Raw genomic sequence first — 22777 nt, forward strand, 5'->3', positions numbered from 1 at the left:
TATTTATTCTTCAAAATAAGAGACTGACTATGTTCAAAAGAATGGCGTCCCTCGTATCCCTCTTGACGGCCCCTCTGCATCATTTCATTCATGAAGACTTTCATGAAGTTGTAGCAAGAATGACTCTCATAGATCGTTTTCTCTTCCTTGTAAAGCCTCAGCCACCTCGGTTTCTACACACCTCACGTTCTTGTTCACTATAAGCTTTTTGTTTTTCCAATTATCATGTGGCATCATTAATTTCTTTAATGTTTTCATGCAGATCATACACTCCATTGATAAGTTGGGCATATGGCATCGGTTACCTGTGTTCTTGGGTCTTATTTATCTGGCAATTCGTCGACACCTTCATGAGCAGTACAACTTGTTTAACGTTGGAAGCACCCCAAGAGGTGTTCGCTATAACCCAGTCGACTATCCTTATAGGACGGCGGATGGGGAATATAACGATCCCTTCAATGAAGGTGCAGGCAGCCAAGGGACTTTCTTTGGCAGGAACATCCTTCCTGTTGATCAGAAAGATAAGGTACTACTTAATTAGTTTCTTATCCTCTATTTTGAGGATCAGCTTCAACACCAAAAGTTCACTAACATGTTAAAAGTAACGATAGCAATGAATAAATGTGCAGTGTATGGCCTGTAATCTTGCAGTGATCTTTTTCTTAATTTTGATGATCTGATTGTAATTCAATACATTCATATAGCTAAAGAAGCCGGATCCAATGGTGGTGGCCACAAAACTTCTGGCGCGGAAAGATTTCACTGACACGGGAAAGCAGTTCAACATGATAGCAGCGTCTTGGATTCAGTTCATGATACATGATTGGATTGATCATATGGAGGATACCCAGCAGGTCTTGCCATTTAAGATCAACTTCTTACTTGAAATAGAATTTAATTTAATATTCAAGAATGAGATTATAATAATTATGAATCTATGGTCTGAATATCTTTGTAGATTGAGCTGACTGCGCCTAGAGAAGTAGCAAGCCAATGCCCCCTCAAATCTTTCAAGTTCTACAAGACAAAAGAGGTTGCAACTGGGTTCTATGATATCAAAAGTGGTTCATTGAACATTCGAACACCTTGGTGGTAAGAACTACAAACTGATTTCAACTAGGTCATTATATATATGCAACATGGATATGCCTGATTTTGAACATCTTTATTACTAATTTGATCACATAAATGGTGGTGTATATATAAATATGAAGGGATGGAAGCGCGATATATGGGAGCAATGAGAAGCAGTTGCAGAGAGTAAGGACTTTCAAAGACGGGAAGCTCAAGATATCAGAAGATGGGCTTCTTCTCCATGACCAAGATATGATTCCGGTGAGCGGAGATGTTCGCAACAGTTGGGCTGGCGTATCAACACTGCAGGCTCTCTTCGTCAAAGAGCACAATGCAGTTTGTGATGCCCTCAAGGTGCTATTATATAATTGCTAATATGCCCTCAAGGTGTCATATTATAAATGAGTAAATTAAAACTTTGATTTTGGTTTTGTGATGTTTCAGAAGGAATATAGACATATGAACGATGAAGAACTGTATCATCGTGCAAGGCTGGTGACTTCTGCTGTAATTGCAAAAATTCATACCATAGATTGGACTGTGGAGCTTCTCAAAACCGATACACTACTTGCAGGAATGCGCGCCAATTGGTAAATATTACATTTTCTCAAGAATCTAGCTAGCTAGGTTACTCAATTCAATGGATTTGAAAAAACCAGAAGCATGAAAGTACTATATGGTATAACCTTTATGTCCAAAACCTCTACGTGTGAAAATGTTTTACAACCAGTTCAATTGTAGATTAAAACTTGAGAGCTAAGAGCTAAAACACAAGATGCATATCATGTAGCTGTTTTCAGTTTCAGTAGAAGAGATTTGAGGATCTGGGTTGTTTAATTTTCAGGTATGGACTGCTGGGAAAGAAATTCAAGGACACATTTGGGCATGTTGGGGGAACCATCTTGGGAGGGCTTGTGGGCCAAAAGAAACCCAACAACCATGGGGTCCCATATTCATTGACTGAGGAGTTTACCACCGTTTATAGGATGCACGAGCTCCTTCCTGATCACCTTCTTCTCAGAGACATCTCTGCCGCCCCTGGACTCAACAAATCTCCACCCTTGGTCAAAAAGTAGAAATCTGTTTGAACTACTCTTGTAAATTTCTGCTTTTATGATTGGGTTTATGACTAGTGTATGTAAACAAAAATGTAGGCTTTCTATGCCGAATCTGATTGGTCATGAAGGAGAGAGGGCCTTATCAGAAATTGGGTTTGCAAGGCAAATGGTTTCAATGGGCCACCAAGCAAGTGGGGCACTTCAGCTTTGGAACTATCCGGTGTGGCTCAGGGACCTCATTCCACAAGATGTGGATGGCAAAGATAGATCTGATCACGTTGATCTTCCAGCTCTTGAAAGTAAGTCGAGCTTAAATTTGAACCCTCCTTAATTAATTAAAGTGTGAACACCATATAGTGATAGGGGAATAACCCATTTGAGTGATGATGGTTTGCAGTATACAGAGACAGGGAGAGGAAAGTTGCAAGGTACAATCAGTTCAGGAGGGCCCTACTATTGATCCCCATCTCTAAATGGGAAGATCTGACGGACGATAGCGAAACGATTAAAATTCTTAGAGAACTGTACGGTGATGATGTTGAAGAGCTTGACACTCATGTGGGCCTCATGGCAGAGAAGAAGATCAAGGGTTTTGCTATAAGTGAAACAGCTTTTGTCATATTCATCGTCATGGCTTCCAGGTAAACAAAACAAAATAATGGAATATTAAAATAGACCTTTAATTGAATTGGTTATTGACCGTATTTGGTGGGTTTGGCCATGCGTGGAATGCAGGAGGCTAGGGGCAGACAGGTTCTTCACAAGCAATTTCAACGAGGAGACATACACAAAGAAGGGACTTGAATGGGTGAACACCACGGAGAGTCTGAAAGATGTGTTGGATCGTCATTACCCAGAGATGACAGAGAAATGGATGAACTCAAGCAGTGCATTCTCAGTGTGGGACTCTGCTCCAAATGCTCATAATCTTGTCCCACTCTATCTTCGTGTTCCCCATTGATCACCACTGAACCATCATGCATTCACCACACTGCATCACCGGTGCTACGATATATTGTATCTAATTAAATAAATGGAAAAAGTGTTGTTCGTTAATTTCTATGTTATATAAATATAGTTTGTTTTAGAAATAAACAGAAACATTAGTTTTACAAAGTATGATGCTGGATGAAGAAGGGTTATTACTAAAATTAGATGAATAAAAAATATTCATGGGCACTAGCGGAGCCATCATATGCCCAGAGGGGCCAAGTGCCCCTCGAAAAACTAAATTCCCACTAAGTTAAAGAAAAAAAAGTACTTTATGTGACGGCATTGTCTCCCTTGAAACCAATTTTTTCTATTCCTCCCCCTACCCCCATGCCCTACATTTCTGGCTCCGCTAGTGATCATATATATATATATCTTCTTGACATGGGTTGATGGTAAGTATCAAAGCTTTTTGAAATGAGCAATAATTTTTAAAATTTTGTAGGGGAGCTTTTGCCCCTCTTAAACCTAAGGTAGTTCCGCCACTGCTTGATTCCACTCATTCAAACCTTTATTCAACAATTAAAATTTAGTTATACAAGTCACTTAAATTAAAAGTTTGGTATGATGTAAAAAACGTTCTATATAATTTTCTTATTAAAAAATATCTAATGATTAATGGTAAAAAAAAAATCAGACAAGAAAATATTTTTAACAATAACTTTCACATATTGATTATTTTCAACTCACAACTAAGGTTTTAAAGATCCATTTTATTCTTGAAAAATGAGTTTATGAAGGCAAAAATGGATTAGGGACGTAAAACTTTAATCTAGAAACTATGGAGAGCTTTCAATTGGAGACTGACCAATGAATGCATCGCCACAAAATAAATAAATAAAAATTGTGACAACTTTTTGTCAGGGACATAAAACATCATCATCATAGGAGATATTTAGTGATGTTTACCACTTTTCTAAAAATATAAAATAAAAATAAATTTAGTAAACCTTTAAATAGCGATTATTAAGGTAATTGTGGTCAAAAGTAGGATTCAAGCCATATGAGTTATGGATATTTGCACAATTGTGACTATAGTTTAACTTAGGAAGAAGTCAATAAATTAGGCAATTCAATAGTGTCAACTAGGCATCCTATCTAAGTAGAGTCCAACTAATTGAAGGTTGAATTTATACATGTATCTAATATTGAACTTGTCATGGAAGTTGTTGAGGTGCATTTCACATGCCAAGTCATACCAAACTTTACCAATAATTTGAACCATATCTACTTAGGTTGATAGAGGATGTCTTCACTGACCATCACAAATTAAGAAAAGAAAGTCTTCCCCCATTGATCTTCAAGGAGGTGATGCTAGGATGAGGAGGTTTTCACTTGGGTAAGATGAAAAGAGATTTTAGAGTTTTTATTAATTTAAGTGGGATGAAAAGGTTTTCAATTGAGTGAGATAAAGAACAGGTTTTCATGTGGGCTTTTCTGGCCTTTTTTTTGGTTGATTTGATTGTTTGCATCAACCTTGTTAAGGGCGAAAAGGAAAGGTAAGGGTATTTACTATGCTTGAGCTCTTGTTGAGGTTTTCTTTGCCAATTGGGCTCAAAGCTAGAATGCTCATAAGTTTGGTCACTAAATTTTTAATAGAACCTAATTTCAACTTGAAAAAAATAATTCTTCCTATGAACAAATTCTCTTCTACATGTTCATTTTTTCCAAGTATGGAATATTCCTCTAACCATAAGCTACCACCCAATCATTGTGGTGTGAGATTTCTTACATTAATCAAATTAAGGTTAACTAGCAAAGATTTATAAAATTTATGCCAAACCTTGGGTTGTCATTAAGGCTATGCTATATAATGATCACTTACTATAAGGTTATTGTTGGTAGATCAGAGGTTGGCTACGTCCATTAACTCCCCTTATGTTCAAATGTTATGGGCATTTGGGTGAATGCACCATAATGATATGGTATACGCCTTTCCTAACAACAATTACTTTTAGAAGAGTTGACAACTTTTAAGGCCCTACAACTAGTATCAGAGCCAAAGTCACAAGTTCAAACCCTAGGGGTGTCACTTGAGGGGAAATTGTTGGCAGATTAGAGGTTGGTCGCGTTTATCAACTTTCTTTGTGTTTGAATGTCGTGGGGGCTAGAGTGAATACACTATAAGGTTAAAGTATGTGCTTTTTCTGACAACAATTACTTTTAAGAGAGTTGGTAATGTCTGAGGTGCTATAGTTATGCTTAACAAAGTCTTGCAATTAATGCTCTACAAGATAAAGGCTTACCATTATGGTTGTGCTAAATAGTGGCTTTCCATTGAGGCGTGCTCAAAAAAGGCTTGTCATTGAGGTTATGCATAATAGAAGATTGCCATTTAGGTTGTACCAAATGGAGGATTTCCATTGAGATTGTTATGAATAGAGGCTTACCTTTGAGGCATTTGTTGAGTAGAAGACTGCCATTTAGATTGTTCTAAGGGCCTTATAAAAAAACATTATGTTTTATTTGGTATCAAAATACAAAATTAAACAAAATAAACAAAAATTAATGATGGTATTTATGCTAAGTAGTGACATTCTAAGGGAGAGAACATCTTTCTATTTAGATCTTCAAATGATTTATAGGATCCTTCTTTCCCTACTTCTCAGATTCAATAGGGTCCTTCCCTATGTGAGTCATGTTTTTTTTAGCATCCACTTTCTTTTGTTCTCGAACACTCTTCTCAATGCTAGGTCACCAATTTGGAATTGCCACATTCAAACTTTAGAGTCATGAATGATTATCAAGGTATTTTCTCTTTTGTCTAAATATGTCAAGAGAGCCCTTCAATACACACTATGATAGGGATCCTTCTCTAAGTCCACCATATTAGTTGGTATTTTGATCTTGAATATGGGTTAGAATAAAAAGAGGAATGTGGGTTTCCTCCGAGTCATCTTATAAGCCCATTGTACTTCAAGGAGCCCTTTAGTCCATCTCCCTTTCGCTTCATCAAGCTTCTTTCAAGAAGTTGAGGAGGATTTTGTTGGTAGTTTTTGCTTGTCCATTACTCTAAGAATGTCATGGAATAGAGTAGATATAAATTTTGTATCCATATTAAGAAGCTCATTGTAGAAATTTCTAAAGGTTGTATTGTCAACTAAGACTCCATAATCTCTTAGAATGTTGAACCCATAAATAATAATTTTTTTCATGTGAATCATTTGACACATTTAGGTCCCATATATTAGAGTAAAACTATACATCTACCCAATTAGTGAAAGTAATTAGTATAGGAAGGTGTTGTAAGCCCTACTATGTCTAACCCTTATCGAGTGAAGGTTAAGGAGGCAGAGATTGGACTATGTAGTTCAAAAGGCATATATATATAATAGTACTTGGATAGAAGGTTCACACTTATCCCATTTCCTTGCATGGAAAGCATTGTCCTTGTGCACGTAGACTAGTAGCCCTAGCTAAGGGCTTGTTGTGTTGTCAATCCTCCTACCATATGATTTCCATAAGTTTTTTTTATAGATCTCAACTAACATTTATTTGTCTCGATTGAGTATCAAAAATTTTAAATATAATTTGTTGGGCTTTGTGGGGCCTAGTTTTGTTTGATCCGATTTGACGACCCGACCCAAATAATATTGCATGGTTTTTTAATGGGAGATTTACTGAGGCTTGTTGGAGCCGTTTAGCCCATTGTGGAACCACCTTTTGTAATTAGGGTTTTTTTTTTGTGTGGTGGGGTTGCTGTGTTATATATAGAGAGAAAACATTGTAATCGCTGTGGTTGTACTTTGTATTCTTCCCTGATAATAGTGATATCCCTGCAACTCCGTAGATGTAGGCAAATTGTCAAACCACGTAAATATTGTCTTATGCGTGTGATTGTTTTTTCTTTGGCGTGTGTTTTTTCTCTATGGTTTTGTTTCTCACGGGTTGGGAATTCGGTTTAATTCCCTACATAATCATTGAAGGATTTCTTTTATTGGTAGTTACTAATGACTTATTAGTGAAAATCAAGTTGCCTATGAACACACTATGGCTACAATCTTCATATTTGCTAGGAGTTTTCCTTTAAGGAGATTATTATTTTAGAAGAGCTTTAATGTTCATGGGGAGGAAAATTATATCCTCAACATATTATTATTGTAAAGGAATTGCTTGTACTGAAAAAAGGAAACTATGGAAGAAAACCATCTAATATTCATTTAAAATGTAGTAGTTGGATTATTCTAGATCAAACAAGGAATTCAAAATGGGCAGCAAGTGGGATAAAATCATAAAAGTCCATTTGGGCTCCTAGGTTTTAATATTCAACCTTGGCATATATGATCGGATACCAGACCACATACGTGGTTTGGGACAATTAAAGGAAAGCAATTGGTTTCAAATGTTACCCACATCATCTTTTTTATTTCTCATTGGTCATTTTCTGTAGCCCAACTCCCACCTTCATTTGAAAAATGAATGCTTAACTTCTCAGCCATTAATTACCCTTTCCTACTTCTTTCTATCATCTACTTTTTCTTCAAATGATTAGTATGTTAGATAAATTTTATTTTGGTTATCCATCAATTAAGATTGCCATAAAATGTGACTGAATAAAAACAGTCAAATAAAGACTTTTTTTTTACTTCAAATGCCCATTATGTTAGTTAAATTTTATTTAGTTATCCATCAATTAAGATTACCATATATATATATATTGACGTGTAATATTTCATCAATTTATTTCGTACTATTATTAATTTCTAATTAAATGATATATTAGTTGTAACTAATTATAAATATTTTATAACATCAATTGATATTAATAAGCTATTGGAGAAGGGTATTTATGGAATAAAAGGTAAGGATATGGGATATTTTTTATATAAAATTTTTTGACAAATACCTCATATTTTTATTAGTAGGCTAGGTTTATGAGAGAGAGAGAGAGAGAGAGAGAGAGAATTAAGCTTCAACACATTAATCATTAATATTTTGTCCTAATTAAGGTTGACTTGGTCCCAGGATTGTGAACATGCATGAACAAGCTTATTCTGAAGGGCAAAAGGTGCAATAATATCTAGATTGGCTCAAGAATTAAGCTTCAACACATTAATCATTAATATTTTGTCCTAATTAAGTTTGACTTGCCTAATTTTCTCTTGTGGAAAACACTAACCTAATATTAGAATCTAAGTAAATGGTTTTTCACATCAACTAACTTTATTAATTAATTAGCTCTAAGGACCGACCACTTAATTCTCATTACCAACTTGGATTAGATGCAAATCCAGGTCTTTAATTCTCAATTGATCTCTCAACTTATGCCACTTATATCTACATACCTGTTGAGCAGAATTCGGGTGCTATGTGCATATATGTAATTGATCTCTACATATATGAAAATACACATCGTGGATTGATCTACCTTGTATATGAAAATTCAACAAAACAAAGTAGAACAAAGAGCTGCTTCTCTCAAGCACACAGTATAATGCCATATAAAAATTCAATGTGTTGAAATGGATGATGTTAATGGGTTTGGCCATGTATGCAGGGGCTAGCAGCACATAGGTTCTTCACATGGCAATTCAAATGAGCTGAAACTGAAATTGAATACCAACTCTTAGAGTTTGGTACGTATGTGAATTTTTCTCACATAGGTTTATTATTATATTATTATTAATATCTAATTATTAATTAATGGGGGTAAAGAAAAGTCTAATTATAAGTTATCTTCTTTTCAACTCACATGTAAGGTTTTGAAGATCCTTTTCATTCTTGAAAAAAAGGGTTTATGTGGATAAGGATATGGGTTAAGGAAAATGAAACTTGAATCAAGAAGGTTGAAGCTTTCAATTAATTTTTAGAGGGCATGGATAGAAAACAAGAGTTACTTTATTTAGAAAAAAAACGATTTTATTTTATGTTCTAATTTTGTCAATCATTTTATATATACTAGTAATTGTCGACGTGCAATATTTCATCAATTTATGTTGTACTATTACTAGGGACAATTGTGTTTTGGAGCTAGTTGGGCCCAAAAATTAAGTTTTGGTCCATATAAGTTCACTGTTTAAGCCCAAGACCTAGAGAAAGTGTGGAAATTGAAAAGAAGAATATGAATTTTTTATCTTTCCAAAAATAACTTTTATTAACTATGAAAAAAAAAGTAGGAAAACATTAATTTAAATTTTATTCCTTTTGTAAACCTCAATAAATTTTATTTTAATTTAGTGATTTGGAAAAAAATACACCATTTCACAAAAAAATAAAAATAAATTATTATTATTATTATTATTTAAAAATCAAACATCTTGGAAAATATATATATTTTTAAATAATGTAGGTAAAAAATAACTAAAAATATGTCAAAATTTTTTTTTAAAATGATAGATTTTTAGAATATATATATATATATTTTTAAAAAAAATTAGTTTTCTAAAAATAATAAATTTTCAGAATAATTATTAAAAAAATTAAAAAAAAAGTTTGTCAAACATTATGATAGAAAATACTCAAAATAGTTTTGAAGGGTATATTGGTCTCTTCACATTTTATATCATTCCCATCAATTATGCAACTTTCATGGGCCAAATCTTAATTTTTGAGCACAACTAGGTCCAAAACACAATTCTCCCCTATTATTATTTTCTAATTAAATGGTATATTAATTACAATTAATTATAAATATTTTACAACATTAATTGATATTAATAAGTCATACCAAATAGAATAAGTAAATTGGAGAAGGGTATTTATGGAATAAAAGGTAAGGATATGGGACATTTTTGGTAATGATATATTAATTGTAACTAATTATACATAGTTTATAAGATTAATTGATATTAATACGTTATAACAAATAAAATAAATAAATCAAAGAAAGGTATTCATGGAATAAAAAGATAAAATTATGAGACATTTTTTATATAAAAAAAATTGACAAATACCTCATGTTTTTATTATATGTAGCATACCAAATAGAATAAGTAAATTGGAGAAGGGTATTTATGGAATAAAAGGTAAGGATATGGGACATTTTTGGTAATGATATATTAATTGTAACTAATTATAAATAGTTTATAACATTATAATTGATATTAATAAATTATAACAAATAAAATAAATAAATCAAAGAAAGGTATTTATGGAATAAAAAGATAAAATTATGAGACAATTTTTATATATTAAAAAATTTTACAAATACCTCATGTTTTTATTGAGAGAGAGAGAGAGAGAGAGAGAGTATCATACGTGCTCCTTTATCATATGTAATTATTCGTCAAGTCACATCCTTTTGATGGTGAAGACCTTTTTTTCCCATAAATATTGGTCCAAGCTCAATGATATAATTATTAAAAAAGTATTGCAAATAATAGGTTGCACCATTAATTTGGGTGGTTATGTCCTTTTGATGGTGAAGACCTTTTTTTCCCATAAATATTGGTCCAAGCCCAATGATATAATTATTAAAAAAGTATTGCAAATAATAGGTTGTACCATTAATTTGGGTGGTCTTGCGTTTGAGAACATGCATGAACAAGTTTATGCCTTGTATGTTTTGTATTGGCATGATCATTTAAAAGGTGACACAAAATTAAAGTTGCTAGTGGGACAACCTAAGGTAAAGATAGGTCATGTTATCTACGCACCTAATTTTATAACATAGAAAATAATTTATAAATGTATTTGCTTGAATATTTACTCTTTAAGTCAATGTTGCAAAACTCATTACATACATCAAAATATTTATATTTTCTATATTTGGTTATTTATTTTATAACTCTTCAAAAGATTATGTTAAAATTATCAATCATAATGCATCTTGAAAGCTCATATGATTTTGTTTTAAAAGGCAGAGTCTTTGATGTCGTGTTGTATGATAAAAATAATAATTTCTGGATGAGTAGGTCAATTATCAACCAATAAGATAATTTTCTACTGTTCATTTGTCTATCAAATCATCAAATTAAAATGCTCTTAGAGTAATGTTTTAGTCATCCTTGTTTGTTTGTTGATAGGATACTCAAAATTCATAGTGGACAAGTTTACATTCTTGAAATTCTGCAATTTAGCACACTTCCTTATAATCCATAAGAGAACTTTTTTAAAACTATCCTCATTCTAACAAATAACATTTGTAAGTCTTTTCCCTTCAAGTTGTTTTATCACAAGAGAATATTGATCTAGTTGTGGCCTATAAAACAATTTTCTTTCATTCATATTGAAAACATCTTTCTTTGCAAATTGATGCACTTTTTCTCTTAAATACTGCAACTTGTTCTCCATGCCATTCATATCGATCAACTTTATTCAAAATGGTGATATGTTTTGATCTCATATCTTAATTTAAAATAATAGAATCAACCTTGAGAAAAAATGAATTGTGTAGTATTCAGTATTTATAGGTACATCTTTCTCATAAAATCTTTTGTCTTCTCCACAATTTGTTTTGCAATCATTTTTACACATTCTTGGTATAAAACAATCCACTCATATAAAGTGTTCTCTAGGTAGGGAAACTTTGCAACTTTGTGTCATTTAACATCACATTTTTCAAAATTAACATAGAGATGCTTCAAAGACCGTTCAATCATATTTGATATTGTCCATTGATTTGCTTGCATGTTTAGTTAAACTTTTCTAAAACTTAGTGTTATTATTATTATTTCCACATATAAGTTGGATTTCCTTTGTTGCGCGCACTCGCATAATGTTTTACACATTTTATCAATAATTGTTGCTTTTTTCATGCAATAACATGTTGTGCTATGCTTTTTGTACTTAAATATAAGGCAAATGTTTAATTCAATTAATTAGACATAAAATATATAAATTTAGTTCAATCCCTTCAAAATTTTGAAGGTAAAACATTTGGGTTTGTCAAAATAGAATAAGAAATGTGAATTGGTATAAAGTCACGAGTAACTACAAAAAAAGTTTGGCATTCAACAAAAATTTCCAACTAATACCTAAAAATAGACCTTCCAAAGATGTGTCGACTTCATGCAAATTAAGATGAAAAAGCAAATGTTGAAAAATGGATTGCGTTCCCTCAATTTAAATTTCTTACAATATCAACTAATATTCATCAGTTTATTTTCCTTTGGCCCTTATAAGTATATGCTTGTTGGTTCATTTGCTCTTCAATTGAAAGGTTTTGTTAAGAAACCATGTCTATGATAATGGAAGCCCTCAAAACTCTCTTGAGCGCACCTCTCCTTCATTTCATTCATAAAGACTTTCATAGAGCTTTAGCAAATATGACCCTTATAGATCGTTTTTTCTTCCTTGTAAAGCCCCAAACACCTCCTCCCAATTTTATAACATAAAAAATAATTTATAATTATATTTGCTTGAATATTTACTCTTTAAGTCAATGTCGCAAAACTCATTGCATCAAAATATTTATATTTTCTATATTTGGTTGTCTATTTTATAACTCTTCAAAAAATTATGATAAAATTATCGATCATAATGCATCTTGAAAGCTCATATGATTTTGTGTTATAAGGCGGTGTCTTTGATGTCGTGTTGTGTGATAAAAATAATAATTTTTGGATGAGTAGGTCAATTATCAACTAATAAGATAATTTTTCTCTAGTCCATTTGTCTATCAAATCATCAAATTAAAATGCTCTTAAAGTAATGATTCAATCATGATAGGATACTCAACAAACAAATAACATTCTTGAAATTCTGCAGTTTAGCACACTTCCTTGTGTAATCCATAAGAGAACTTTCTTAAAACTATCCTCATTCTAACAAATAACATTTATAAGTCTTTTCTTATTTTGTTTTTTTCCTTCAAGTTGCTTTATCACAAGAGAATATTGATTTGGTTGTAGCCTATAAAACGATTTTCTTTCATTCATATTGAAAACATCTTTCTTTGCAAATTGATGCACTTTTTCTCTCAAGGACTGCAACTTGTTCTCCATGCCATTCATATCTATCAACTTTCTTCAAAATGGTGATATGTTTTGATCTCATATCTTAATTTAAAATAATAGAACCAACCTTGAGAAAAAATGAATTGTGGATTATTTATAGGTACATCTTTCTCACAAAATCTTTTGTCTTCACAATTTGTTTTGCAATCATTTTTACACATTCTTGGTATTAAACAATCCACTTATATAGAGTGCTCTCTAGGTAGGGAAACTTTGCACCTTTGTGTCATTTAACATCACATTTTTCAAAATTAACAGAGAAATGCTTCAAAGACCGTTCGATCATATCGTCCATTGATTTACTTGTATGTTTAGTTAAACTTCTCTAAAACTTAGAGTGCGTTTAACAGTGATTCTAAGAAGTGTTTTTGGTCTTTCTAACACTTGAATTTTTTTATTTTTCAAGTATTAGGAATGCTAGAAACACTTCTGAAAATCATTGTCAAACGCGTTCTTAATGTTATTATTTCTATGTATAAGTTGGATTTCCTTTGTTGCACTTGCATAATGTTTTACACATTTTATTAATAATTGTTGCTTTTTTTATGTAATAACATGTTGTGCTATGCTTTTCGTACATAAATATTAGGGAAATGTTTAATTCAATTAATTAGAATAAAATAATATTAGACATAAAATATATAAATTTAGTTCAGTCCCTTCAAAATTTTGAACATAAAACATTTGGGTTTGTCAAAATAGGATAAGAAATGTGAATTGGTATAAAGTCACGAGAAATTGCAAAAGAAGTTTGGCAATCAACAAAAATTTTCAACTGATACCTAAAAATAGACCTTCCAAAGATGTGTCAACTTCATGCAAATTAAGATGAAAAAGCAAATGTTGAAAAATAGATTGCATGAAATGTATAACCAGTCCCTCGATTTAAATTTCTTGAAGTATCAACTAATATTTATCAGTTTATTTTCCTTTGACCCCTTATAAGTATATGCTTGTTGGTTCATTTGCTCTTCAATTGAAAGGTTTTGTTAAGAAACCATGTCTATGATAATGGAAGCCCTCAAAACTCTCTTGAGCGCACCTCTCCTTCATTTCATTCATAAAGACTTCCATGGACCTTTAGCAAGCATGACCCTTATAGACCGTTTTCTCTTCCTTGTAAAGCCCAGACACCTCCTCCCAATTTCTACTTGCACCATGTTGAATTATGGTAAGTCTTGTTGAAAATTTATACATATCTCAAGTATCAAAATTTTATTTTTTATCAATTTTTTATTTTTTAATATACTCATTTTACAAAATAATTTTTTTCATTATAAATTAAATTTATGATTAAAAAAACTAAACAAATATTTATAACATAATATTAATATATGATATATAAATTATTTTTATATATTAAATACCATAATATAAAAAAATTATTTGTAAAATTTAAATATTTTAATCATGAATAGTATTAAACATAACAAAAATTTTACTTTTTAAAATAAAAAATATTTGAATATAATGTAATTTTTATTTTAAACATTAAAAATAATATATATTTCATATTATTTTTTATTCATTTCACAAAATAAATATAAATATAATATAATATAGCATATCTCATAGATATACATATCTTATCCAATATACATATCTCAACCTATCATATCCCACCAATCAAACATAGTTTAAGGGAAATAAATGAAATTATCCCTTCTAATGTCATATGTCACACGTTATCGTGAGGACTTTTTTTTTGTTTTGTTTTTCATAAGCATAATATATATATATATATAGGTGATGTCATCTGTTTTGTGTCCCGTTGATCAAGACCTCTCTTATGTGTGTTGAGGATTTGTTTGTATTAATTTAATTTTTTTTTTCATAAACATTAGTTTAGACTTTTTTGTATTTTTCGCCCTGGTCCAAGCTCAAGGCTATAATGATAAGAAAAGTATAGAACAATAATTCGGGTGGTCCCCGGTTTCATTGTACAACTACTATCGATCCCTTCAAATTTTTTAGGATGAGAACTGCGAATTGGTATAAAGTCAAGAACAACAGCAAAAGAGCTTCGTCATTCAGCAAAAATTTACCACTGATACCTAAAAATAGACCTGCCAAAGATGTGTCGACTTCATGCAAATTAAGATGAAACAGCAAATGCTGGAAAATTGATTGCGTGAAATGTATGACCAGTCCCTCGATTTAAATTTCTTACCGTATCAACTAACATTCATCTGTTTAATTTCCTTTGGCCCTTAGAAATATATGCTTGTCGGTTCATTTGCCCTTCAACTCAAAGGTTTTGTTAAGAAACCATGGCTATGATAATGGAAGCCCTCAGGACTCTCTTGAGTGCACCTCTCCTTTATTTCATTCATAAAGACTTTCATGGAGCTTTAGCAAATATGACCCTTATAGATCGTTTTCTCTTCCTTGTAAAGCCCCAGACACCTCCTCCCAGTTTCTACTTGCACCATGTTGAATTATGATACTATTTCTCTTATTTTCCTTGATGTCTGAATGCAGATCATACACTCCATTGATAAGTTGGGCATATGGTACCGCTTGCCTGTGTTCTTGGGTCTTGTTTATCTGCTAATTCGTCGACACCTTCATAACCAGTACAACTTGTTCAACGTTGGCCCCACTCCGGTTGGTGTTCGGTTTAATCCCGCTGATTATCCTTACAGGACGGCAGATGGGGAATATAACGATCCCTTCAATGACGATGCAGGCAGCCAAGGCACCTTCTTTGGCCGGAACATTCTCCCTGTCGATCAGAAAGATAAGGTAGCTGGTAATTCCTTGCATATATCTTGGTGATGGCCTTTATTTTAATTGAATTCATACATGTATGTAGCTAAAGAAGCCAGATCCAACGGTGGTTGCCACAAAACTTATGGCACGGAGAAATTTCACTGACACGGGAAAGCAGTTCAACATGATAGCAGCTTCTTGGATTCAGTTCATGATACATGATTGGACTGATCACCTGGAGGATACCCAGCAGGTCTTGCCATTTAAGATCAATTTCTTACTTGAAATAGAATTTAATTTAATATAGAAGAATGAGATTATAAGAATTATGAATGCTTGTAGATTGAGCTGACAGCACCTAGAGAAGTTGCAAGCCAGTGCCCCCTCAAATCTTTCAAGTTCTACAAGACAAAAGAGGTTCCGACCGGCTTTTATGATATCAAAACCGGTTCATTGAACATCCGGACACCGTGGTGGTATGGTCATATCTGTAAACGGCCGATTAGTCCAAATATATATTGTATAGTCAAGATTCATATGTCATTACATGTTACCAGAAGCCTGATACAGATGTTTTCATTCACATAACTGGTGGTGAATAAATATGAAGGGATGGAAGCGCCATATATGGCAACAACGCCAAAAAATTGCAGAAGGTGAGGACTTTCAAAGATGGGAAGCTCAAGATATCAGAAGACGGTTTTCTTCTTCATGACCAAGATATGATTCCGCTGTCTGGAGACGTCAGAAACGGTTGGGCTGGCCTTTCAACTCTTCAGGCTCTCTTCATCAAAGAGCACAATGCCGTCTGTGATGCCCTCAAGGTACACCGGCCGGCCCTTTAATTAGGATACACATATATATGTATATTTGTATATTTAGATGCTCTTATTAATTTGATGAATTCAATCTTCCAAATGTTTTAGAAGGAAAATGGACATTTGAGCGATGAGGAACTGTACCGTCATGCAAGGCTGGTGACTTCTGCTGTAATTGCAAAAGTTCTTACCATTGATTGGACCGTGGAGCTTCTCAAAACTGATACTTTACATGCTGCAATGCGAGGCAATTGGTGAACATTCTTATTCTAAATTAATCTCTCTACTTAAAACATGGAATTACATATATACTTGGCATCTTGAAAGAAAATGAAACTGTGTTGTGTCAAGAAATTTTCATTTGGGGTTTTAAAAATATTGTTTCAGGTCTGGGTTATTGGGAAAGAAATTTAAGGACACGTATGGGCATGTTGGGGGAGCCATCTTGGGAGGACTTGTGGGTCTAAAGAGGCCCAACAATCATGGGATGCCACATTCATTGACCGAAGAGTTCGTCAGTGTTTATAGGATGCACCAGCTCCTTCCAGATCACCTTCTCCTCAGAGACATCTCCGCCTCTCCGGGTCCCAACAAATCTCCACCATTGATCAAAAAGTAAATCTCCGATATCATTTCCTCTTCCTTTTTTGTTCTATGATCCAGTGTATGTAACTGGAGTATTTGTACAAAAATGCAGGGTTCCTATGCAAAATCTGATTGGTCATCAAGGAGAAAAGGCCTTATCAGAAATTGGATTTACAGAGCAAATGGTTTCAATGGGTCACCAAGCATGTGGGGCACTCGAGCTTTGGAACTATCCAGTGTGGCTCCGGGACCTCATTCCACAAGACGTGGATGGCAGAAATAGGCCTGACCCCGTCGACCTTCCTTCTCTTGAAAGTAAGTCACCATCCATTTTCTGGGGTGAGTGACCAACATATGATATGAGAGATTAACCCATTTGATTGATGATGATGCAGTTTACAGGGACAGGGAGAGGAAAGTCGCAAGTTACAATCAGTTCCGAAGGGCTCTACTATTAATCCCCATCTCCAAATGGGAAGATCTGACAGATGATACTGAAACCATTCGATCTCTTCGTGAACTGTATGGTGATAATGTCGAAGAACTCGACACTCAAGTGGGTCTCATGGCCGAGAAGAAGATCAAGGGTTTTGCCATCAGTGAAACAGCCTTTGTCATATTCATCATCAATGCCTCAAGGTATACACGATAAGATAAAAGGAATAAAGCAGGTTATAACCATTAATATATGAAAAACTACATGGCCTGACACTGAAAATAATGATACACTAATCGAAATGAGCGTTGAACATACAGGAGACTAGAGGCGGATAGGTTCTTCACGAGCAATTTCAACGAGGAGACATACACAAAGAAGGGACTTGAGTGGGTGAACACCACAGAGAGTCTGAAAGATGTGATCCACAGGCACTACCCAGAAATGACAGACAAGTGGATGAACTCGAGCAGTGCATTCTCAGTATGGGACTCTCCTCCAAATCCTCACAATCTTGTCCCGCTGTATCTTCGGGTTCCCCACTGATTAGCAATGGATCCCATCCGTACACCCACCACGGCACTGCAATATTTGCTGCATATTGTGTCTAAATAGTAAATAACGGCAAATACGTGTTGCTCTTTTTAGGTATGATAAATAATTTTTTTTTAAATAAGAAAATTCAGGCTTCTAGTCCCGAATTTAATTAAAGAGATTTGAATTTTCTCTCCATTCCCCTCTTGTCTTAAGACTCTATCCCATACTTTTCTTGGCAGAAACAGTAGCCAAAAAGATGGGAATATCTGATGATTATACGTACGAGGTAAAATCAAATTAGACATCATTTTTAACAAGTTTCACGTGTTGCCTCTTCTCTACTATTAAACACTGGTACTATGAAGTTGACAATGCTGACGGAAGGGATTGTGAGGACCACCATTGCATTCATAACCTTCTATAATTACCTATGAAGGACTTCATATATTTGGTTAAATTTGAATGTTTGAATAATGATGTAAGTTGTATGATAGAGTTTAAATATTCATTATTGGTTTCAAGATTTTAAAAACAAATTAAAAATAAATAACACCTCAAAAAATGATAGGTTATGGTTTTTTTATTTTTTTTTATTTTTTAAGTTTTGAATGATTTACATCTAGATTTAAGATATTATACAAGTGCTTGTTAAAAATTTATCACCTTTTAAAAATAATTTATTTTAATAAAAAAAAGGTAAAAGATTTTACTTTCCACATGTTAGGCTTCTTCTACAAGATATGAAGGGAACAAAATGCATCCATTAGAAAGTGTTTCAAATTTCTAATTGATATAAATTCTTTTTTGTGAAAAATATTGTATAGAATATATATTAAGTTAGATTTGTTATTATAATATTATATTTTTTTATGGAATAAGGAAAGTTATTAGGCACTTATAACAATTTTACAATATAGATAAAGATGTAAGGAAGAATATAACAAACTCAGTGGAACAAGGATCTCAGGGTGTTAATACAAGGAGTGAGAAAATATAGGATATTTTAATAACCTAATAGTTATATATGGTTTTATACTTTATAATATTTTCTATGATATTATGAAATAATTATCTTTCATCTATAGATGTAAGCATATTTGACCGAATAAATTAAAACCTTATGTACTTTTTTGTAGATCAATTTATCTTTGTATTCTTAAATTAACATTATTTGCATTAAAACTTCCATTATGATAATAAACTAACATCAGAACTCAAAATGAAAATTTCTAGAAGAGCCAAAGAAAACGGAATGTATAAAAAGATGACAAAAAGAATTTTAATTTATGGTGAAGTTTATTGTTCTCTAGTCAAGATATATATAAAAAGATTTGATCCAAGTATTCAAATTCTTAATTGGTATAAAAAGTTATGAGACGAAGATAAAAAGTAGATAAGGATATGAGGAAGAATGGGAGTATTTAAAATTTTGAGGTGGATAGAGATATGTTTTCCCACAAAATTTTAATAGATCAATGTTTGTAGTGTGGCACCCAAGCTTCCAAACCTGCAATTGTGCAATGTCATTATCCGGAAGGTGATATCCCATCCACCCCCAATTCAAAATCCAAGCTGTAATATCTATGAATATGATGTCTGAATGATTTTCCAGATGAATTTGAGTGGTAATACCCAAGTTTTGAGATTTACCCACTAAAATAATAATAATAATAATAATAATAAAAAGGGAAATCTATCACTGCATTAAATAGAGCGTTGAAGAAACTGGTTTTTGTTATTGTCATTCTCAATAAATGGCAGAAAGTGATGTCACAATAAAATTTTGAGGTGGTCAAAGAAATTTTTTTCCTCAAAATTTTAATAGATCAATGTTTATACCATGGCGACCCAAAGTTTCAAAACCTGCAATTGTGCAATATCATTATCGAGAAGGTGATATCTCATCCACCCCCAATTCCAAATTCGAATTTCAAGATGAATTTGAGTGGTAATACCCAAGTATTGAGATTTAATTACCCACAAAATTATAATAATAAAAATAAAAATCTAACACTGCATTAAATAGAGTGCTGAAACTGGTTTTTGTTATTGTCATTCTCAAGTGAATGTCTCCACATATATAAGTAAAATTCAATCTTTAAATAATTCTTCAGAATTCCAAATTTTAAACAATTCTTTGAAATTTCGATTTTCAAATTTTATTTCCAAAATTCCAATTCTTAAATTCAATTCCCAAGACTCCAATTATCAGATAATCTTCGGGACTTCAATTTACAAATAAATTTCAAAAATCTAATTTTCTCCCGAATAGTTTTAATTCCGCTCTGGCTTTCAAACAATCTTCTGCTCCTCTTGACTTTAATAAGCAGGAATTTATAGAATTAAATTCCGTAATTCCAATTAATGGAATTTGCGGAATTACTTCATGCAAAAATAAACGGGCTTTGGTGGGGGCCCTACATACATGAATTTATAATTGACTGATTGATTTGATTTTATTATAATACATGATTGATATATCCTGCTCTATGACATGCTCGAAATTATTCACTTAATTGTGCACTAACCTCACTTTTTGATAGCTTATTGTGGCTCGTCGCCCAGGTACGTATCTACTCCCGCTCGGGTCATTTTCTGTATGCATGTTTAGATTCTCACATGTGCATGATCACTCTGAGTATTCATTGATTCCCTCATCAATTGCCATGATTGCTTCATTTTATTAGTAGAGACCCGACTCTAGGGACTTAGAGGGGTGCTATGGTTTTTACCGTACCTTCCTGATAAGTAACCTGACCCCCGAACCCGATCCGGTTTTTCACAGACCACCTTTTCCAAAGTAAGGAGTCACACTTAGGGTTTTTCTTTCTTATTTTGTTTACCCTTTTAAAAAATAAAACAAAAATAAGTGGCAAATCCAAGTCATTTTCTTAATCAAATAAAAATCAATTTTTCAAATTAAAAATCGAGCTCGCCATCGAGTGGGAAACGCATGAGCCGAAATGCGGGGTCCACAATAAGATTAACATAAATGATCTTTTTTCACACTAAAAAAGATTTTATTTCAGAGAAAAGATGTTGTGATTTGAACACCATTTTCATACTTAAGAAATGAAATACTACAATAATGAATCTCTCGAAAAACACTCCTCAATGATGATCGCAATCTTTAAAAATATAACAAATATTTTCATAACTGGATCAATCATTGAACCGAAAAAGTTACTGGTTCACAGTTCAATGGTCGGACTAGTAGTTGAACCGCGGTCAAATCGATAATATCATAAATATATAATTTAATAAGTTATATATTATATAAAAATAAAAATAATTATAAAAAATAATAAACAAATATAATTAAAAATTTTAATAATATTTCATTTTTATTAAAAAAAAACATACATAATATTTAAGTATGAATATATATTTAAGATTAAAGAAAAATTATAATATTTAATTTTATTCATATATCTTATTATTTTAAAATTTATTATATTAATTAATTTATATTATTTTCATACTTTTCATTATATAATTATTATAAAAATAAATGGAAAAAAATCAATGTGTCTACATTATTTAATTTATTGCACGATAACATATGCTAAAATTATAATGGTACAGTGGTCCGTGTCTTGCATTCTGTAACTACAGGTCAATGGCTCAAGTCCCCTTGGGTGCAAATATAAAACATTTTTCCTCATCTTCAAATGAATCCCACATCGAAAATTTGTAGCCTCTATTGACTATTTAAATACCTTGAAACAAATATGGTATAACACATGAGTGTGGGCAGTGGACTTGGATATGGCTTTGAGTAAATATGGGTTTTGAATGTGAAGGGCCCAATTAAATTTTATGTCAATCACCCTTTGATCGGTTCCTTAAGAGCCGGACGAAAAACAGCCCCATCAGTTGGGCAAACTCGATCCCCAACCTTCCAAGTGAAGTGCAATAAAAATTATTCAAGCTTCACAATCTAACAATTATTATATTTTATATAAGAATGAAAGCTCAAGAGAATGTTGTACTCATGTAAAAAATAAAGTTTGGGATTTTGTAAGACAATAGAGCTTGCAAAAGGGTTCGAGATAAATCAATGTAGCCTTGAATAACCTTTATGTTGATTTTGTAATGTTTTTACAAGGAAAATAGAGATATGAGTAATGAACAATTGTGTGTCATCATGCAAAGGGCCAACGACTTCTGTTGTAACTACAAAAACTTATGTCATATATTAGATTGTAGAGCTTCTCAAAACTAATACACTACTTGCAATTGCAGTAATGTTTATACTGACCAATAAATACCATATGTTTTCTCAAAAGTTCTCTAACCATGTTACATAATTCATTACAATGTATGAAAATCAAGAATGTCATCATGCAATAAAAATTATTCAAGCTTCACAATCCAACAACTATTCTATATTATATAAGAATGAAAGCTCAAGAGAATGTTGTACTCATGTAGAAAATAAAGTTTGGGATTTTATAAGACAATACAGTTTGCAAAAGGGTTGGAGACAAATCAATGTAGCCTTGAATAACAAGGGCTATACAGTAGAAAGTTTACTGCCTTTATGTTGATTTTGTAATGTTTTTATAAGGAAAATAGAAATATGAGTAATGAACAATTGTGTGTCATCATGCAAAGGGCCAACGACTTCTGTTGTAACTACAAAAACTTATGCCATATATTAGATTTTAG

The 22777-nt window shown here is 32.5% G+C and overlaps 1 protein-coding gene across 3 annotated transcripts; it reads left to right on the forward strand.

Annotated features, from left to right (window-relative positions):
- LOC100254380 (alpha-dioxygenase PIOX) lies at positions 1-18235 on the forward strand. Of its 3 annotated transcripts, none has more exons than XM_002279848.5 (10): positions 1-149; positions 263-526; positions 705-854; positions 959-1092; positions 1215-1428; positions 1519-1664; positions 1919-2146; positions 2229-2431; positions 2530-2773; positions 2868-3185. In XM_002279848.5, exons 1-10 carry the CDS (start codon positions 30-32, stop codon positions 3091-3093), a joined length of 1929 nt encoding a protein of 642 aa, XP_002279884.1. In that variant the 5' UTR covers positions 1-29; the 3' UTR covers positions 3094-3185. The 3 variants fall into 3 exon arrangements, with proteins under 3 accessions (XP_002279884.1, XP_059598492.1, XP_002275161.2); XM_059742509.1 differs by lacking the exons at positions 263-526; positions 705-854; positions 959-1092; ... (4 more) ...; positions 2530-2773; positions 2868-3185 and adding exons at positions 15500-15763; positions 15834-15983; positions 16073-16206; ... (4 more) ...; positions 17529-17772; positions 17890-18235 and having other exon boundaries at positions 5-149; XM_002275125.4 differs by lacking the exons at positions 1-149; positions 263-526; positions 705-854; ... (5 more) ...; positions 2530-2773; positions 2868-3185 and adding exons at positions 15219-15408; positions 15500-15763; positions 15834-15983; ... (5 more) ...; positions 17529-17772; positions 17890-18235.
- Positions 18236-22777: the final 4542 nt, after the last annotated feature.

Source organism: Vitis vinifera, chromosome 14 (genome assembly GCF_030704535.1).
Source record: "Vitis vinifera cultivar Pinot Noir 40024 chromosome 14, ASM3070453v1".
In the NCBI taxonomy this organism is placed as follows: Eukaryota; Viridiplantae; Streptophyta; class Magnoliopsida; order Vitales; family Vitaceae; genus Vitis; species Vitis vinifera.

Excerpts from the sequence above, each read along its gene's own strand:
- LOC100254380 (XM_002279848.5), top strand. The coding sequence starts at position 30 with ATGTTCAAAAGAATGGCGTCCCTCGTATCCCTCTTGACGGCCCCTCTG. Across the intron at positions 150-262 it reads TAGATCGTTTTCTCTTCCTT|ATCATACACTCCATTGATAA; the intron begins GTAAAGCCTCAG and ends GTTTTCATGCAG. Across the intron at positions 2,147-2,228 it reads TCTCCACCCTTGGTCAAAAA|GCTTTCTATGCCGAATCTGA; the intron begins GTAGAAATCTGT and ends ACAAAAATGTAG.